This window comes from Coturnix japonica, chromosome 24 (assembly GCF_054131305.1).
Source record: "Coturnix japonica strain WE chromosome 24, WE-NBRP24, whole genome shotgun sequence".
Lineage (NCBI taxonomy): Eukaryota > Metazoa > Chordata > Aves > Galliformes > Phasianidae > Coturnix > Coturnix japonica.
In genome coordinates this window covers 8,455,954-8,473,720 of record NC_140686.1, presented here as the reverse complement: position 1 = coordinate 8,473,720, position 17,767 = coordinate 8,455,954, and the positions used below count along the sequence as shown (strand labels likewise).

The 17,767-nt window shown below is 55.5% G+C and overlaps 2 protein-coding genes across 3 annotated transcripts; one reads left to right on the top strand and one right to left on the bottom strand.

Moving 5' to 3' along the window:
- Positions 1–791: 791 nt before the first annotated feature.
- On the top strand, positions 792–13,112 carry SMARCD2 (SWI/SNF related BAF chromatin remodeling complex subunit D2). The gene is made up of 13 exons (XM_015885531.3): positions 792–1,094; positions 6,744–6,928; positions 8,342–8,384; positions 8,781–8,903; positions 9,018–9,137; positions 9,330–9,425; positions 10,044–10,145; positions 10,391–10,552; positions 10,838–10,935; positions 11,190–11,325; positions 11,456–11,578; positions 11,676–11,777; positions 11,937–13,112. Exons 1-13 carry the CDS (start codon positions 927–929, stop codon positions 11,988–11,990), a joined length of 1,512 nt encoding a protein of 503 aa, XP_015741017.1. The 5' UTR covers positions 792–926; the 3' UTR covers positions 11,991–13,112.
- Positions 13,113–13,190: 78 nt separating this feature from the next.
- Positions 13,191–17,503, bottom strand: PSMC5 (proteasome 26S subunit, ATPase 5). 2 transcript variants are annotated; one of them, XM_085523558.1, is made up of 12 exons: positions 17,407–17,503; positions 16,947–17,109; positions 15,681–15,750; positions 15,437–15,534; positions 15,132–15,188; positions 14,776–15,006; positions 14,571–14,697; positions 14,220–14,410; positions 14,002–14,100; positions 13,738–13,848; positions 13,541–13,627; positions 13,191–13,292 (listed from the first exon to the last, which is right to left on the bottom strand). In XM_085523558.1, exons 2-12 carry the CDS (start codon positions 17,016–17,018, stop codon positions 13,239–13,241), a joined length of 1,197 nt encoding a protein of 398 aa, XP_085379684.1. In that variant the 5' UTR covers positions 17,019–17,109; positions 17,407–17,503; the 3' UTR covers positions 13,191–13,238. The 2 variants fall into 2 exon arrangements, with proteins under 2 accessions (XP_085379684.1, XP_015741018.1); XM_015885532.2 differs by having other exon boundaries at positions 16,947–17,018.
- Positions 17,504–17,767: the final 264 nt, after the last annotated feature.

The following is a 17,767-nucleotide window of genomic DNA, read 5'->3' as shown; positions in this document are numbered from 1 at the left end:
ATGCAGAGTGGGCACGCATATGCACACACGTGTGCACACATATGCACATATCAGATGCATACACGGCCCTAAACATGCAAACACACACATGCTGGCAGAGATATGTGCACACAATCACACACATGTGCACACATACAGCCAATGGGGGCGGGGCCTCACAAGTGGGCGGGGCTTTGTTTAAGGGGCGTGGCCACACAGAGGGGGCGTGGCTTAGTGAAGGGGCGTGGCTTAGTGAAGTGGTGTGGCTTATTGGAGGGGGCGTGGCTTAGTGGCGGCTTTTGAGGGGGTGTGGCTTGGCAGAGGGGGCGTGGCTTTGCTCTGGGGGCGTGGCTTAGCGGAGGGGCGTGGATTATTGGAAGGGGCGTAGCTTATTGAAGGGGGCGTGGCTTAGTGGAAGGGGCGTGGCTTATTGGAGTTAGCTTGGCTTAGTGGATGGGCGTGGTTTATTGGGGGGCGTGGCTTTGCTCTGGGGGCGTGGCTTAGTGGAAGGGGCGTGGTTTTATCGGAGGGGGCGTGGCTTAGTGAACGGGGTGTGGCTTATCGGAGGCGTGGCTTTTGCTTTGGGGCGTGGCTTATTGGGTGGGGCGTGGCTTAGTGAAGGGTGTGGCTTTAGTGGAGGGCGTGGCTTATAGGATAGGGCGTGAACGGGTGTGGCTTATCGGGGCGTGGGTTATCGGGGGGCGTGGCTTTTTTCTCTGAGGGCGTGGTTTAGCGGAGGGGCGTGGCTTAGTGGAGTGGGCGTGGCTTATTGGAGTGGGCGTGGCTTATCGGGGGAGGGGGCGTGGCTTATCGGGGGTGGGGGGCGTGGCTTCTCACGCCGCGCGCTCCCTCCGCTCCGGGCGCCGCCGCTTCCGAGTAAACAGCGCCGGGCCGCCCCCCCAGCTTTAGGCCCGGCCCGGTTCGGTTCTGCCCGGTCCAGCACCGCCATGGCCGCCCGTGGAGCTTTCCCTCTCAGCCCTCTGCCTCCCTCCGGCTCCGCCGCTCCTCCTCCTCCAGGGCCCGGACCCGGTATGATGAGAGGCCCCAACCCGACTCCGGCCTCCGGGGCCGCTCCGGGATATCGTCCGATGGGGCCTTCGGGAGCGCAGTACCAGGTGAGGGCGGGCGGGGGGCGGCTCTGTGCTCTGTATTGGGGATGGGAGGTGGGAGGTGGGATTGGGGGGTTACTTAGAGGCCTCCAAAGGGGCCGTGGGGGTTCAGAGGCCTTTTGGGCCCGGAGGAAGCGGCGCTGCTTCCTGAACGTGGGGCCCTGGCGGTGGGGGGGGAGCGGGGCTCCATAGGGGCGGCTGTCCTGGCCCCCCACCCCCATTAAAAAGTTAACGGAGAAGTGTTCTGCCCTATGGAGGTGGTCCCGTACCCCCCCAGGCTGTGCTGTGGGGGTCCTGGCCCAGGAGGGTCCATCACAGCCATCCTTGTGCATTTCCAGCTCCGGAGATGGAGCTGTGATGGTGAACGTTAAAGGGAAGGAATGGGGATAAAGGGGAGTAAATGTGACCCGCTGCAGTGCTGGAAGCTGTGGACTCTGCTCTCTTTCTGCTGCCTTTTCTGCTGTTGGTTCAGCCCCCACGTGTTGTGGGGTTGTTTATGGAGAAGCCTCGTTCTGCGATGAGTTCTGAGTTCCAAACCGAAGAAATCCAGTCATCCACATGGGGGGAATTTCCAACTGCTGTATCAAAGGAGGAGAAACAACCCGTGAAGCTGAAAAACCCCGAAGTGAAAACTGAGATGAGCTCAGCCAGGCCAATAGGGCCCTGCATTGGCTGTAATGTGACTCAGAGCTATAGGGAGGCTTCATCCCGACCTTCCCAGGTTGCAGAACCCAGCGGGCATCGCTCTGTTGTGGGTAAACAGGGGCACATATGTTTGCTTTCACCCCCCCCCCTTATCCCATGCTGGCCATAATACTGCACTCATGGCAGGTGTTGGGAGCGTATGGATGGGGTAGGGTGAGACTGGGAGCATATGGCAGTGCTGCAGTGTTTGGGTAATGCAAGTCGTTGTTGTCGTGTCTGGCCGGCAGTTTGCTGGCACAGGGAGGGGATTGGGGGCTGATCGATCCGGTCTGTCTTTTGTTTTGCAATTTGCAGGCCTGTTTAAAGCAGCTCCTCCCCACCAAGTGGTCAAAACTGCGGTGCCCGCAGGACTTCTCAGGGGGTAACCAGTGAGTCAGGCTCCTTCTGCTGCATTATGCTGGCTAGGAGAACACAGCAGCCCTCATGTATGGCAGCGGGTGCTTAGGGGCTCTTTAATCAGTGGATTATTAAATGTATGTTAATCCTTTGACATCCCTTGCCTGCCTGGCTATGCACCAGCAGCTCAAGAAGGGAAATGGGGAGGACAACTCACTCTAGCACTGATGTTTCCAGAGCAGAAAGGAGTGGGAGTGTGTTCATGCAATGGGCGATCAGCTGCACGGTGGTGTGTCCACCCCCATCCCAAGGCTCAGGTTAGCATAAATCCATCAGGAGTTCCCTCTGTTTGTTGTAATGGAGGTTTCAGGCTTGGGAGATCCTTCCCGAGTTATCAGGTTGATGCTGTGGTAGGGAATGGGCTCAGCTCTGTGATGCAGTGGAGGAGGGGCTGTGCAGAATGGCCTTGAGGTTGCCCTGTGCTGTCGCTTTGCTGGCGTAGATCAGTGGCAAAAAAAAGAAGAAGTGGAGTTAATGAAGTGCCCCGTTAAAAGCATTTCATTGGCACTTGCTGACAAGCAGGAATCCCATTTCCGTGGGACGGAAGGGCTGTTGCAAGCCAAACAACTGCTAACAAAGTGATATTGGAGGAAGCGTGGCTGTGCATGGAAGGAGTTGGAGCTTTCTGCTTCCAAACAGACCTGCTGGATCCCATTAGGAGAGGAGAGCTGGGTGCTTGTCCCATGGTTGGCCTGGGGACGGCAGCAAGGCTGGAAGTGCAGCACACAGCAGGGATCTGCAGCTTGCATTGCTGCATGACCCACCCTTCCCAGTGGGGGACTGTTTCCAAGGCAGGTTTCATCAGAGGCTGAGCATCCAGCAGAATGAAGCCGTGACACAAAGCAGAGCAATGCTGTGCTCTCAGTGCTGGATAGAAGCAGGCAGCAGCAGAGCTCAGGGCACCCTTTGTTTCTCCTTAAGGCTCATGGAGGTTCTGCTCGGTGGGAGCATCTCCAAAGCTTCCTGCTGGAGGCCTTTGCTCTGTCTTCCTCCATAGGGACCCTCAGAGCCTTTCCCTGCACATCTGAGCAGTGTTTTCCACTCTTCCCATTGCTTCCCCCTTTGTATTACTTGAGGCTGCCACGTTTTCAAGCAGGAACCCAACACCTTTCTTCCTTGTTCCTGCTTGTGTTTAAGGCATAAATCCCCTGAGTTCTTTCTCTGCCTGCTGCAGCCTCTGTTCCTTAGGTTGCTCTTTGTTTTACACCTCCTTCCCCCTCTTACCCTGTGCTCTCCATGGCCATCAGCACGAGGTGAAAGTCCCAGGCTGTAACTCGTGCATCCCTTCTGTTCTCTTGCCAAGTCCCTGCGGTGTGGAAGCTGCTGAGAAAACTTCACTTAATGTGGCCTTTCCCCTTCAGTGTCAGCATGGCTGCTGGGTCCTGGTGTGAGCGCTGCAGCCTGCACTGCTTGCAGCCCATGACCTGGATCATCTGCAGCTGCAAAGCCACACGTGGGCAAGTTTGCCTGAGCCCAGATATCTCAGCTGGTGCTTGACGTGTTGCCAGCACGTGTCCTCAGTCTGCTCGGCTTCGCTGCCTGTTGCTTTGCTGTCCGCTCTTTAATTTAATGCTTCCTCACCAAGTTTTGTAGCTGAGGCTCCTGCTGCTGGAGCACTGGATTGCAGCTGATCTGAGCATCGCAGCAGCCTGCCTGCATCCAAGAGCTTGCAGCGAAGGACGGACGCCTCACCAGCAGCAACAGCTTCCTGCTCATGTTCACTTTGTCTCCTCCCCTTGCAGGATGGGGTTTGCAATGCAAGTGTTTTGGGGTGTGCTGCAGGGGTTTCAGTTCATCCCAAGCAGTGCTTTTGTTGGGGCTGAGCAGCCCAGTGCAGAGCTGGGTTCCTGTTGTTGGGGCAGGGTTTGCTTTAGCCCACACCACAGCAGGAAGTGATGTGGGATGCACAGGGGGGGCTGGCAGGAAGAGCTGCCCCCCGGCACCTTTTGGGTGAGGACACACACATGGGTTTTCATTCCCCAATTATTTAGTGGGTGCCAAGAGCAAACTGAGTGGAAATGGGGCATTGCATCAGGACAGCTCGATGCAGTTTGGGGGGTTTTATGAGCCTTCCTCAAGGCTCTGCTTGGGGAGCCAGCAGGGAGCTGCTGGTGCTCAATGCATTGCAGCCTTCTTGCATGCTGGGGAGCTCACACCCTGCTCGTGGTCCTGGCATTGCCACAGTGGGAGGGGTGAGCTCAGTGCAGGAGGTTTGTGCAGCACCCCCTCACTGCTGGGTTCTGGAGAGAGGCTGATTTCTGACTTACTGCTTTTCTTCCAGCGTAATCTTCACCCTTCTTGCAGATCTATCCTTCAATGTTATGGCTGCTCACCACCCCACCCTCCTTTATTTCCCCCTTTCTGCTACCAGCATCTGCTTTCTGGCCTGTCCTTCCTCAAGAAGAGGCCTTTGGCACGCTGCAATGCTCCTGTCATGCTGCAGACTGTCCATCAAGAAGCATTCCAGCCCCTGCTTGCTCCAATTGAAGCTGACTCTAAACAGAGCTCCCCAAATGCAAGAGGCCTGTGCACTGACCTGGGATGAACCTCTGCTCCGCGGCCAGCCCGATTCGTTCTTCCAGCTTTGGCAGGGAACAGAAACAAGCTGTTTTTTGTCCCATTTCCAAATGGCTCTACTCATTCTCTGTGGGGAGGGCTGGATGCCATCCAGCTCTTTCCTGCTTGCGAGATTTTGCCCTTTGTCCGCCCTGTTGGTGGTGGGAGGAGGAAGAGGAGGAGGTTGTGGGGCAGAGAGGGGAGGATGAAGAAGCATCTGATAGGGGTAGGACCACAGTGCTGCCCCAAATGAAGGGGAGAGGATATCTGTTAGCCAGGAAGGATATAAGGAAGGTCACCATTTGAGCTGCTCTAATAAAATTTCCTGAATTTAAGCCCTCTTTGCATCCTGCTCAATTTGCAGGGCTTCTCAAGGGTGCTGGAGGCTTCACCCTGCTGGGGCTGTAATGCTGCTTAATGGCTTAGCTGGGGATTTATGGCTGTGCTGTGTTTGCGTGTCCAGAGCCGAGGGGGCTGTTTGCCCTTAGCAGGACTGCATGGCCACAGCAAAGGCTGCCTTGCTTTGCTCAGACACTTTTCCATTGCAAATCTTGAGGGCAAACTGAGAAATAGATGCACATGGAGGATTCCCCCTTCCCTTTTTTCCTATTGGAGGGGAAAAAAGGCGAAATGACTCCGTTCTGAGGGTTTCCATATGTCTTTGCTGCTAATCACAAGTGTCACAGCCTCTTTTCTTGCCCGTTTGTTCTCCATTAGCCCTTGCAGGCAAATCAACACGGTTCCTGCAGCGCCCATCCTGCTGTAGCCATGCACAGCCCCAGGCAGTGCCTTGCAGCGAGCAGAACCCTGCAGACAAAGCCTGTGCAGCCCTGTTTGCAGCGAGGCATTGCCAAAAACGGGGCTGATCAAAGGGAGCAAAACATCTGGGGGCTGTTAGGAAAAGCTTGTGTGCCTCGTAGCTCAGGCAGGTTGGCGAGCAGCTTCAAAGGGAAGCCAAGCAAAGGTGAAAGCAGCAGATGGTTGTGCAATGGGTTTCGTGCGTGTACTTGATGAATTCCTCCTGCAGTCCCCATCCTGCCACCTCCTGGGCTGCTGCTCTTTGGCTTTCCAGCTGTGGAATGCTCCTCCATGCTGAAGCTGGTGTATTTTGGGGGTTTCCTGCTGGGTTTGGCACTTGGGAGGGATGCCCGTGGCTATGGACTGTGGAGCAAGAGCTGTTCATATATTGTCCAGCAGCCTCAGCAATTCTGTTGTTTGCATTTATAGGCTTTTGGGCTATTCCAATGAAGGAGGTGAGTGGGTTTTGGCTCCAAGCACCCACAGTGTGGCTCTGAGCCTGCCTTTAAAAGCTGCTGAGGCCAGGCTGGCTGCTGCTGGTGATCTTATGTGGGATTTGCACTGGAATTAATGCCTACATGCAGATAAGCTCGTCAGCCTGCAGCATTGCCTGCGGCTGAGCTCTCCTTGCTGGACTCCTGGCCCCTTTGGGATAACGAGTTGGCTTTGCTAGCTCCTGTGCACCGAAGCTCTGTGTCTGTCTGCAGGATGTGGGTCAGAAGGCAGCAGGGGAGCTGCAGGAATTGTCTTGGCATGTCAGGGAACCTGCAGAGGGGAAGAAATGCTGTTCTGCTGGCTCGGTGGCTTTCCCAGCTTCACCAGTTCCTTGCCAGGGGGGAGCTGGAGGATCAGAGAATAACAGAGAGCAGGCAGAGCGTGCTGGAGCAAGTAGGGCTGAGCAGCAGTGGGGTGCTGGGAGCTTTTGTTGAGCACACAAGGGCTGTGCATGGGGCAGACCCAGAGTCAGCTGCTGATGCTGGAGATAGAGACCACAAGAACTGCTCCAGGCTGGAATTCATGCAACAGAAGTTAAACATCCCACGGGGGGGGGGGGTTGTAAACGCCCTGTGTAGGTGCCTGGAAGTGAAAGGATTCAGCACTACATCCATCAGGAATGAAGGCCACCCTCCTGATGTCCTTGCCCTGGTTAAGGGGCCCATGTTTAACACCCCCCTCTCTTGTCTCTCTCTCCCCTGCCAGCGCCCCGGGATGCCACCAGGCAGCCGTATGCCCATGGCAGGGCTGCAAGTGGGACCTCCAGGAGCACCCCCATATGGAGCAGCATCCCCACTGCGACCCGGCCTGCCACAGTCCATGATGGATCCCTTCAGGAAGCGTCTGCTGGCTCCCCAGTCCCAGCCACCCATGGCCACCCAGAGGAGAGGGTAAGGGCTGACACAGGAGCACCCTCAGCCAGTCTGGAGCGGAGGGGTTCACTCTCTACATCTGGTTGCTGTTTTCTGGTTGCATTTCTCCACTAAAACCTACAACATGGCCCAGTTGTTGGCACCGCAGCTGGTGGGAAAGCAGCCAGGGCTCAGTGCTGGGGTGGTGGGTCAGGCTGGGGTGCATCACTTGGCATGCAGCTTCCCCATGCTCTGATCTCCCCAATGCTAACCAAACAGCTGAATGCTTTAGCTTAAGCAGCAGCTTGTCAGAACCATTCCCTGTTCTCAGGGGCTTTGTGCTGTCCTGGGCAGGCACAGAGATAGATGGACACTCAATTCCCAGCCCTGGAAGGAGACAGGCAGAACTGCAGAGAGCTTCTGGCAGGTTGCAGGGATCCTCCCCAGATCTGTGGCTGTTTACTTGGGATGGTCTCTGTGAGCCATGAGGTTTTGCCAGCAGCTCCTCGCTTGTTTATGATGCTGCTAATCCCTCTGCTCTGTTCCTGTTTCTGTGAGGGCTTCTAGATTACTGGAGGTTATTCCTCAGGGTCCCTCAGTCCTAATGGATGTTCTGGTCCTGTTCCCTGCCCTTGCTGCACAGTGAGGCTGATGGCTTTATGATCCCTTTGCAGGGAGTGACCAGTGTCTCTATGCCAGGGCTGTGCATCCATTCTGTGCTCCAGAGCAAGCTGGGGATTAAGGACACAAGGCTGATGGGTCCTCGCCCACTGAACAGGGACGTCAGCAGCTGGATAAAGCTGTGGCTGCGTGGGATCAGCTGTGCTGGGGAGCTCAGGGCTGTGCACAGAGCTCTGCTGAGCTTCCCTGCTCCTGACTGGCTGTGGAAGGAAGGGGATTATAAGGGTGGCAGCACCAGCCCTTAGTGGCCAAATCCTGGGATGCCTCAGGATGGCAGCAGTAGTGCCACATTTTAGTGCCACATTTGCTGCCCTGTTGCTTTAGGTACTGTCAAGGGAAAGGAACTGTCCTGTGCATGCTGGGCTATAACGTAACTGTGAAAAATGGGGCCAAGTAAGAGAGCATTTTCCCATGTGTTTCTCTCTGTTCCTGGGGTACAGTGTCTTATCCACTTGCTTCCAAGGTTTCTGCTATTAGTTGCTTTTACAGCCTTTCTTCATTCCCTTCCTGCAGTTCTGAAATGCCTGTCCTGTAGCTGATGGGGGCATTTCCCCTTGGATCACGTTGTTTGCTGCAGTAGGATCTTGGAACCTGGCTTGAACTGATCCATCCCCATGGCATCACAGCACTCCCCAAAGCCTGGCCCCATGCATGGCCTGGGTGGGGCCAAAAGAGCCCCCACGCTGTGTCCCCCAAGACAGGCAGCCAATGAGATCTGCAGTGTCCTGAGGTTGCTGCAGGATGATTTCTTTTACTTCATTCTAATTGCAGGGTGAAGAGGAGGAAGATGGCTGACAAAGTCCTGCCACAGAGGGTGAGTGTCACTTTGGTGCATGGAAGGAGTTGACGATGAAACCCCCATGGTAGGACGATCTCATTGAACCTCGTGCTGCATGATGAATTGGATGAAATGCCTGGAACGTTTCAGTCTTGTAGGTTAGAGAGAGGGATGTGCACAGTTAAAACAAGCAGGGCTTTGGGTGAGCAGGGAGCAGCCCTGGCTTGCGATGCAGACCTCTGGTCATTCCCAAGCTTTTCTCTTGGGGTTCCTCTTGACAATGCAGGGTTATAATCCCTGCCTGTGATGTGGAGCAGGTACAGTGACAAGCTCCAATCAGTGCAGCTCTGTGGGCTGGTAAAGATGCTGGGCTTGAAATGGGATGCAGCACCACCTTCAGCACATGAGGGACTGACTTTTATCATTTGATAGATCCGGGAGCTTGTCCCAGAATCTCAGGCCTACATGGACCTCCTGGCCTTTGAGCGCAAGCTGGACCAAACCATCGCTCGGAAGAGGATGGAGATTCAAGAGGCCATCAAGAAACCACTGACGGTGCGTGGCTGGCCAGGAGGGCAAGCAGCTGAGGGAGGGTAGAGGTAGGAAATGGGAGCTTGCAGCCATCCTCTCGCTCCAAGCATCCCCACTCTTTGTTTTCCTATTCCACAGCAAAAGCGGAAGCTGAGGATTTACATCTCCAACACTTTCACCCCGGCCAAAGAAGAAGGGGAGGGTGGTGAGCGTGTGGCCTCTTGGGAGCTACGCGTGGAGGGCAAACTGCTGGAGGACGTAAGGATCTGGGCAGGGATCAACGTGGCAGTGGGAGGAGGGCTGAGAGCTCTGGTGCTCTGTGCTGAGAGCCTGGCTGGGATAGATGCAGCCTTTTTCTCCCTGGCTGCTGGAGGCAGGCGGTGTTTTGGGCTGGGGCCCTCCATGGTGTTGGCAGCATCAAGGCCAAGCCTCGCACGCAATGTTTTGCAGCCAAGCAAACAGAAGAGGAAGTTCTCCTCCTTTTTCAAGAGCCTCGTCATCGAGCTGGACAAAGAGCTGTACGGGCCAGACAACCATTTGGTGGAGGTGAGATGTCCTTGGCTGCACTGCGGGGCTGCACCCCAGGAGGGATGAGAGCTGTTCAGTGCAATGGGAGGTAGCCCTGCTTACCCAGCAGTGCTGAGCCATCCCCGAGGATCACGTTGCTGTACTTCCTAGGCTGCAGTTTGCAGCTCAGTGGTGCTGGCTGGCAGCCCGGTGAGGCCAGCCCAGCCCCTCTCACCTGGATGGCTCCCAGCTGCAGGCTGCTTGCTCCATGATAGCCCCAGGGTTGGTTCTTAACTCCCTCGTGTCCATGGGTGGAGCTGGGAGGCATCTGCTCTGATGGATGGCTTGGGCAGCCCCAGGCTCCTTCAGTTTTGTGACTGTACTTATGGCAAATACTGATTCCTGTGGTGATACCCCCTTGTTGGAGGTAAATCCCCATTAGGTGGGATGGTTTGTGAGAGCTGCTGTGGCATCGAGCCCCTATAGTGGGTGAAGCAGGACTGTGATCCCACAGTGACTCTGGGAGCTGTTTGAGCAATTGGAATCAAGCATTCAGCCCAATCCAGTGCTCCCGTAGTCCACCTGAACTGCCTACAGCTGGGCTGGAGCTCATCAGTGTTGGTGAAACCAAGTTAAACAGTGTCCCTTTATTCCTAGTGGCACCGTCTGCCCACGACCCAGGAGACTGATGGCTTCCAAGTGAAGCGTCCTGGCGATGTCAATGTGAAGTGCACCCTGCTGCTGATGCTGGATCACCAGGTAAGGCGTTAGCAGTGCCATGCTGCCCTCCAGCACAGCTGAGTGGGCTGAAACAAGCTGGGGAGGGTCTTGAATGAGGGAGGCAGTTGGGTAATGTGCTGTGATACAGAACAGGGACAGAAAGCAGTGGAGAGGAGCTCTAGGAATGAGCCCTCAGCCTGCAGCAGCACGAGGGCTGTGCAGGACACTGTGCTCACTGAAGGGCCACATGCCAAACATGCCCTTAATTCTGCATGTCCCTGCAGCCACCACAATACAAACTGGACCCTCGCCTGGCTCGCCTGCTGGGGGTGCACACCCAGACCCGTGCCAGCATCATGCAGGCGCTCTGGCTGTACATCAAGCACAACAAGCTGCAGGACAGCCACGAGAAGGAGTACATCAACTGCAACCGCTACTTCCGACAGGTGAGTCCACGGCTCTCCTTCACCTCCCTCTGGGATGCCCTTGCCCTCTTGTTTCTATGTGGGTCCCTGCTGGGGAGGAGAGCACCATTCCCCATCCTTCAAAGCCAAGAAAAGCATTTGTTCCTGGCTTGGAGTGGTCACTGTCCCCCTCCCCATGCTCTGTTGTGCAACTATCAGCTTGGCATGCACAAAGCAAGGTTGAGCAAAACCTTGTTCCTGCTCAGGTGGGTGGGTGGAAGGAGCCCCTGATACTGGCAGCTAAATGCTCTGCTTTTACCCCTCCAGATCTTCAACTGTGTCCGTATGCGCTTCTCTGAGATCCCCATGAAGTTAGCAGGGCTCCTGCAGCACCCGGATCCCATCATCATCAACCACACCATCAGGTAGGGCTGTGGGAGTGCTGGGCAATACCCCCTTTGGGGGGGCTGGGCTGCATGGAGCAATGGGTGGTAACTCTTTGATGAGGATGCAGGGCTGCAGGTGCTGTGAGATGTCCATCTCAGAACAGCAGTGAGTACAGAGGTTGTTGGGAGGGGAAAAATCAGCCCAATAACTTCAGGAGCTCCTTGGGGCAGTCCTTGTATTGCTTTTGAGGGTGGTTGATCTGCCTCCTCCTCAACACTCTGCCTCCTTCCAGCGTGGACCCCAATGACCAGAAGAAGACGGCCTGCTACGACATCGACGTGGAGGTGGATGATCCCCTGAAAGCTCAGATGAGCAACTTCTTGGCTTCCACCACCAACCAGCAGGAGATCGCCTCACTGGATGCCAAGGTGAGGGGCTCCCCCCTATCTGAACTGGGGGGGTTTGGTGCCAGCTGTGTCTTGGTTTGGGGGCTTCCATGAACTCCAGGTCCCATGTAGTTGTTCCACCTGCCTCTCTCACCTTCTGTCATCTCTGCAGATCCATGAGACCATCGAATCCATCAACCAGCTGAAGACACAGCGTGATTTCATGCTGAGCTTCAGCAACAACCCGCAGGATTTCATCCAGGAGTGGATCAAATCACAGAGGAGGGACCTCAAGGTAAAAATGTCGAGGGTAGGGCAGGGCGAGAGGCAGGGAGGCTGAGCAGGGGCCAGCCATAGCGCTCACCTTATGCTCTCCCTTATGCTTTGCTTAGATCATAACAGATGTGATTGGGAATCCTGAGGAGGAGCGACGAGCTGAGTTTTACCAACAGCCCTGGGCCCAGGAGGCTGTGGGCAGACACATCTTTGCCAAGGTGGGTTCTGTGCTGTGCTGGCGGGGTGCTCCTCTGGGCTGAGATGGCAGCAGGGAGGCTGAAAACAGGGAGCAGGGACTGCTTGTATGGAAGGAGTTGGTGCTCAGAGAGGGACAGGGCCTGCCCCAAGCCCTGCCTGACCTCCCTCGCCTCCTCCAGGTCCAGCAGCGTCGGCAGGAACTGGAACAAGTGCTTGGGATCCGCCTCACTTAAGAGGCCAGCAGGGCTCAGGAGCTGTTCCTCCTCCTCTCCCTGCTGCCTGAGCCTGTCGGTACTTCTTACTGGAATCAAATACAGCACTTGCACAAACCCTACGTGCCTGGAGGGATTTGGAACCTCTCGTACCCCTGGGCTCCCCTCAGCCAGGAAGCTCTCGCCACAGGCAGAGCAGCAGAGGGTCCCTAATTCTCCCTACCCCAAATCCTGCTGCATTAACACGTCCTTGCTTTTGCATCTTGCAGTTTGCCTCTCCCTGTAGCAATGGATGCCAGCACGCTGTCTGCCCCCATCCCCTCCTTGCCCTGCCTCTGGCCAAAGCCCCCTCCTGGCATTGCTGCCTGCCCTGCCAGCCCTCCCCTACCACCGTGAGGGCAGGCTCAGCCCTGCCCCCCTCTCTCTTTTAACCAAAGTTTGTCATTCCAAATGCCAGCCCTGCTGCTGGTGCCCGATGTTTTTTTGCACTATTTTTGTGAACAGGTTTTATAAAAAGAAAAAAGAAAAAAAAAAAGAAAAAGGAAAAAAAAAATAACATTTTGTACAGTGGGTTTGTATTTGATTAATATATTAGAGTTCCTCTTCCTGCACTCAATCACCTCAAACTATGCAGTGACTCGTGGTGTTGTCGGTGGGCTCGTCCAGCCCAAGCTGTTCTTTTTGTATGTAACTGAGTTTTTAGTGTTGGGTTCTTGACAATCAGTTGATTACTCCACCCCCCCTGTTGTTTTACACTTGTCCTGTGTTTGAGACGAGGTATGGGGGGGTAGCTCTGTCCCCAGGAACCTGCAGGCAGCAGCTTCTCCCCCCCTTTCCCCTTCCCCAGGGCTCTGAGAACTGGAGATGTTTGGGGCAAGGGGCTGAGTGTGGGGCCACTGCACTGGGGATGAGGGGACAGTGCACCACCCACCAGCCCCACTGAAGTGCCTTACCCTGCTGGCCCCATGCCTATGTTTTCTTTGTAGGGCAGCCCAGCTTCCTCTGGGCAGTCGCAGGCAGAGGGGGGGGGGGGGGTGTGTTTACATATTCCTAGGGTGTTATGGCTCAGGGGTGCCTGCTCTGCCTCTTGCGTAACCGTTTTGTCTGTTTTGGATTATTTTCTAATAAAACCAGTTAGCAGCAGTTCTGTGCGTGTGTGTGTGGTGGGGTTCCTTCCAGCAAAAAAGTGCTGCAGCCCCTGTACCCAAATCAGTGCATAGATGTGGATAAAGCAGCACTTTATTAGACAACACAGGCCCCAGCTCACCCTTACTTCCACAGCTTCTTGATGGACATGTTCTTCTCGCTGTCCTTCTGCATCACCTGGGTATAAGGAAGGGACAGTTAGTACCCAACACACAGTTCCCTTTAACCTTCAACTCCAAAAACTGCCTTTAAAAGCAACCTTCAGCCCTGCACTAGAGCTCTTCACCCCTCAGGACAGGCCATCCCCTCCCCAACCTATTGCCCTTAGCACTGTTGTTCAGCCCCAGGTCCTGCCAAACACTGCCAAGTATTTCTGCCTCCTGGACCTGAGATGAAGCAGCCAGCAGCTCCTCTGCAGCACTTACCTTGGCAACAGCCATTTCAAAGTCCTCCTGTGTGACGTGCACCCGCCTCTCCCTCAGTGCATACATGCCAGCTTCTGTGCACACCCCCTGTAAGGACAGAGGTGGTTCAGATGACCCCAGAGCTCCCAACAAGTGAAGACAAAGAGCACATATGGGACCCCCCCCCCCGCCCAGGGCTGCTGCAGGACCCAGCTCACCTTCACTTCTGCACCTGAAGCCCCTGGCATCAGCTCTGCAATCTTCCTCAGGTTGATGCCACGCGTCAGGTTCATTTTCCTAGAGTGGATTTTGAGGATATCCAGGCGGGCCTGGAAAGGGGAACAACAGCATTGAAACAAGGGGAGAAGCCACAGGAATCGTACCCTGACAGGGCTAGGGACAATGTGGTCTCCCTATGGAGAGGGTGAGGACAGCAGGGGACCAAAAGAGACCCCAGGCCAATTGTGGGGCCACCCACCAACCTCCTCATTGGGAGGGGGGAACTCGATCTTCCTGTCGATGCGACCAGGGCGCAGCAGAGCTGAGTCCAGGATGTCGATCCGGTTGGTGGCCATGATCACCTGCAGCAGAACAGCCACTGTCACCACAATAGTCACCCCGCTATGATCATGGGGCCAAGCAGGGCACTGCCCCATCCCCAGACAGCTCAGGCTTCAACCAGTCCCCCAGCACCCCCTACCTTAATGTTCTTGGTGGCCTCAAAACCATCGAGCTGGTTGAGGAGCTCCAGCATCGTGCGCTGCACTTCGCTGTCCCCACCAGAGCCACCCTCCAGGCGGGAGGAGCCGATGGAGTCGATCTCATCCATGAAGATGATGGAGGGAGCGTGTTCCCGGGCCATCACAAACAGCTCCCGCACCATGCGGGCACCTGCAGGAAGCAAAGCCTCATATTGTGCACCCTCAGCCTGCCCAGCACCCCATGCAGAAGACACTCATCCCCTACAGGCCAGTCCCAAGAGCATCCAGAACCATCAGATTCCTACAGGTCACACTGGCACAAGAAGCAGCTTCATGCCACTCTGCTTTACCTTCACCAATGAATTTCTGCACCAGTTCGGAGCCTGACACGCGGATGAAGGTGCAGTCGGTGTGATGGGCCACAGCTCTGGCCAGCAGGGTCTTGCCAGTGCCAGGGGGTCCATAGAGCAGCACACCCTGAAAGCACCAGGGGATGAGGCTCAGCACCACTGCTGGGTAAGCAGCCACACATAGTGAACTCCAAATAGGACTTACCTTGGGCTGAGCAATCCCCAGCGCCTCAAAGAGCTCAGGGTGCTTGACTGGCAGCTCAATCACTTCCTTGATCTCTTTTATCTGCTTGTCCAACCCTCCGATCATCTCGTAAGTGGAATCCGGGACCTTCTCCACCATCATCAGAGACACCAGAGGGTCCACTTTGTTGGGCAGGATCTTGTGCAGCGTGTAGCTGTCGTTGCGTAGGGCCACGCGGCAGTTTGGGGTCACCTGCGCTGAGAGCAGAGGGGAGAGCTCAGTGTTGGGCCCTTCCATGTGGCCCCACACCAGAGAAGGGGACAATCAATGGGGAGAAAGGAGCCACGATGCCCCTCCCACAGCCCCTAAACACTCACATCATTAATGTCAATGTTCTTGTCAACATCCACCACGAATTTCCCTTCTGGGTGAACCTGGAACACAGCAATTCACACCACTAAACTTACTTTATCCTTCAAGAATCCTGGCTGCACATCTCACCAACCACACCAGGAAGGGGCCCTAAAGCTCAGCCACCACCCAAACACCTCACAGCCCTCCTACCCTCAGAGAAAGACCTCTCACTTCATGCTTTTCTACTTGCTAAACCCTCTGCAGAGCTCGTGCTCTTGCAGGGACAAGGGGACAATCCATCCTGCACCATGGTAACTCAGCTCCATACCTTCACAAGCACCTTCTTCTTGTCCATAGCTCTCACCACCTCTCCCACATAAGAGCCCTGCTCCTGCAGCAGCTGCAGCTCCTCCCTCAACAGCCGCACTGTGGAGAGAATGGGACATCAGCAGGCAAACGGGGAGACCCAAAGCCCCACACTGAGGGGGCAGCACCCCCCAGCTGGGTGCCCCCACATCAGGGCTGGCCAATAGAAACTCAGGTTAAGGATGCTGAGAGGAACTGAGCTTTACCTTTAGCGTTCAACTCGTTTCTCTGCGCTTGCAAGCGCCGCAGGTTCTGGCTCTTCTCATTCACTATGAGCTGCGGGAGGAAAGGAGCTTTGGTAAGTTCTCAGCATCCTACATGGCTCAGAGCACACACAGCAGCCGTGAGCAGCTCCAGCATGAGAAACAAAGGCAGTTATTGTCCTGGGAGATACATGGAGATAGCAGGAGAGAAACATGGCCCTTCCCAGCACAACATAATGAGCCAAACCCTACTGGGAACAGCTAAACAACACCTTGGTTGTGGGGAGACCTCATTACAGCCTTCCACTATGTGTAAGGAGCTTAAAAGCAGGAGTTAGACTGACTTTGTGGTGTCTAATAAAGGCATGAGAAGGAGGAAGAACCTTAAACTACAAGAAGGAAAACTCAGACCGGTTGTTATGAAGAAACAATCTTCTCTGAGGGCTGTAAAGCCCCGAGGCGGCGGGTGGGAGGTACCCAAGGCCAGAAGCTGGTTAAGGACACACAACCCATGGCAGAAGGCTTTAAATGGGCGATGTTTAATGTCACAGAGAATCACAGAATGACCCGGGTTGGAAGGGATCTCAAGGATCATGTAGTTCCAACCCCCCTGCCTGGCAGGGCCACCAAACATACACCTTTACTACATCAGGTTGCCCAGGAGACTCCATAGATCCCCATAGAGACACCATAGACCCCATGGATCCCCATAGAGACCCCATAGAGACCCCATAGACCCCATAGATCCCCATAGAGACCCATACAGGCCCCATAGATCCCCATAGAGACCCCATAGACCCCACAGAGACCCCATAGATCCCCATAGAGACCCCATAGACCCCATAGAGACCCCATAAATCCCCATACAGGCCCCATAGACCCCACAGATCCCCATAGGCCTCATAGATCCCCATAGAGACCCCATAGAGACCCCATAGATCAGGTTGCCCAGGGCCCCGTCCAACCTGGCCTTGAACACCTCCAAGGACGGGGCATCCACAACCTCCCTGGGCAGCCTGTTCTAGGGCCTAACCACTCTCCTAGTGAAGAACTTCCCCCTAACATCCAACCTAAATCTTCCCTCTTTTAACTTAAAACCATTTCCCCGTGTCCTGCTATTGTCAGCCCTTTCCAAGAGTTTAAGGGAAGAGTAAGTTCCCTTCAGGTATTGAAAGGCTGCAGTGAGGTCACACCGCAACCTTCTCTTGTCCAGGCTGAACAAACCCAACTCTCTCAGTGTTTCCTCATAACAGCCGTGTCCCAGCTCACCTGCAGCTCCTCGATCTTGGACAGGTAATACTGCCGCAGCCCAGTGCCGCCCTTCCCATCGTCCATCTCCATCTGCAGAACATTATCATATCACAGTATCACAGTCTCGTGCGGGTTGGAAGGGACCTTAGAGATCATCGAGTCCAACCCCCGGGATTCGAGCCTGTAGCAGAGCGGCACTTCTACCACTTGCGCCACAGGGGGGATTCGAACCCGGGCCTCCGGTGTTGCCTCCACCGGGGCACACGTTAAGGTCGGATCAGCCCCATCCCAAGGCCTCGCCCCCCCCCCTTCCCTCACACTCCCACCCCCCCCCACCCCGGGTCCCGCCGAGTCATAGCGCCCAGTAGGCCGCGATCGGCCCTATCCCCACACAGCCCCACAGCCGACACCAGGCCGGCCTAGCCCGCCTCACCCTTACCCCCCCAGCCGGCCGTGAGCACCGCCCGCCCGGCTCTACCTGCTCGGGACCGTCCACCGCCATCTTCTCTGCCGGCATCGAACCCCTATGGAACACTATTGCCGGCAATAAAGATGGCCGCCGCTCCACTTCCGCCGCGCGCAGGACGCGATGGCGTCACTTCCTGGACGTGAGTGAGCAGACAGCGCATGCGTACTGTGAAGCCTACAGATTGCGCATGCGTAGTTTTGTCCCGCGGTGCCAATGGGTAACGCGATAGTTCACGGTGCACATGCGAAGTACGAAGCGTGCCCGCCATATTGGTAAGGTCAATGACAGAGTCTTGATTTTATGGTGTGCAGAAAGACCGAAAGCAGAATATAACAACCCCTATGGAACGCAGTCAGCCATGCCAACTTAC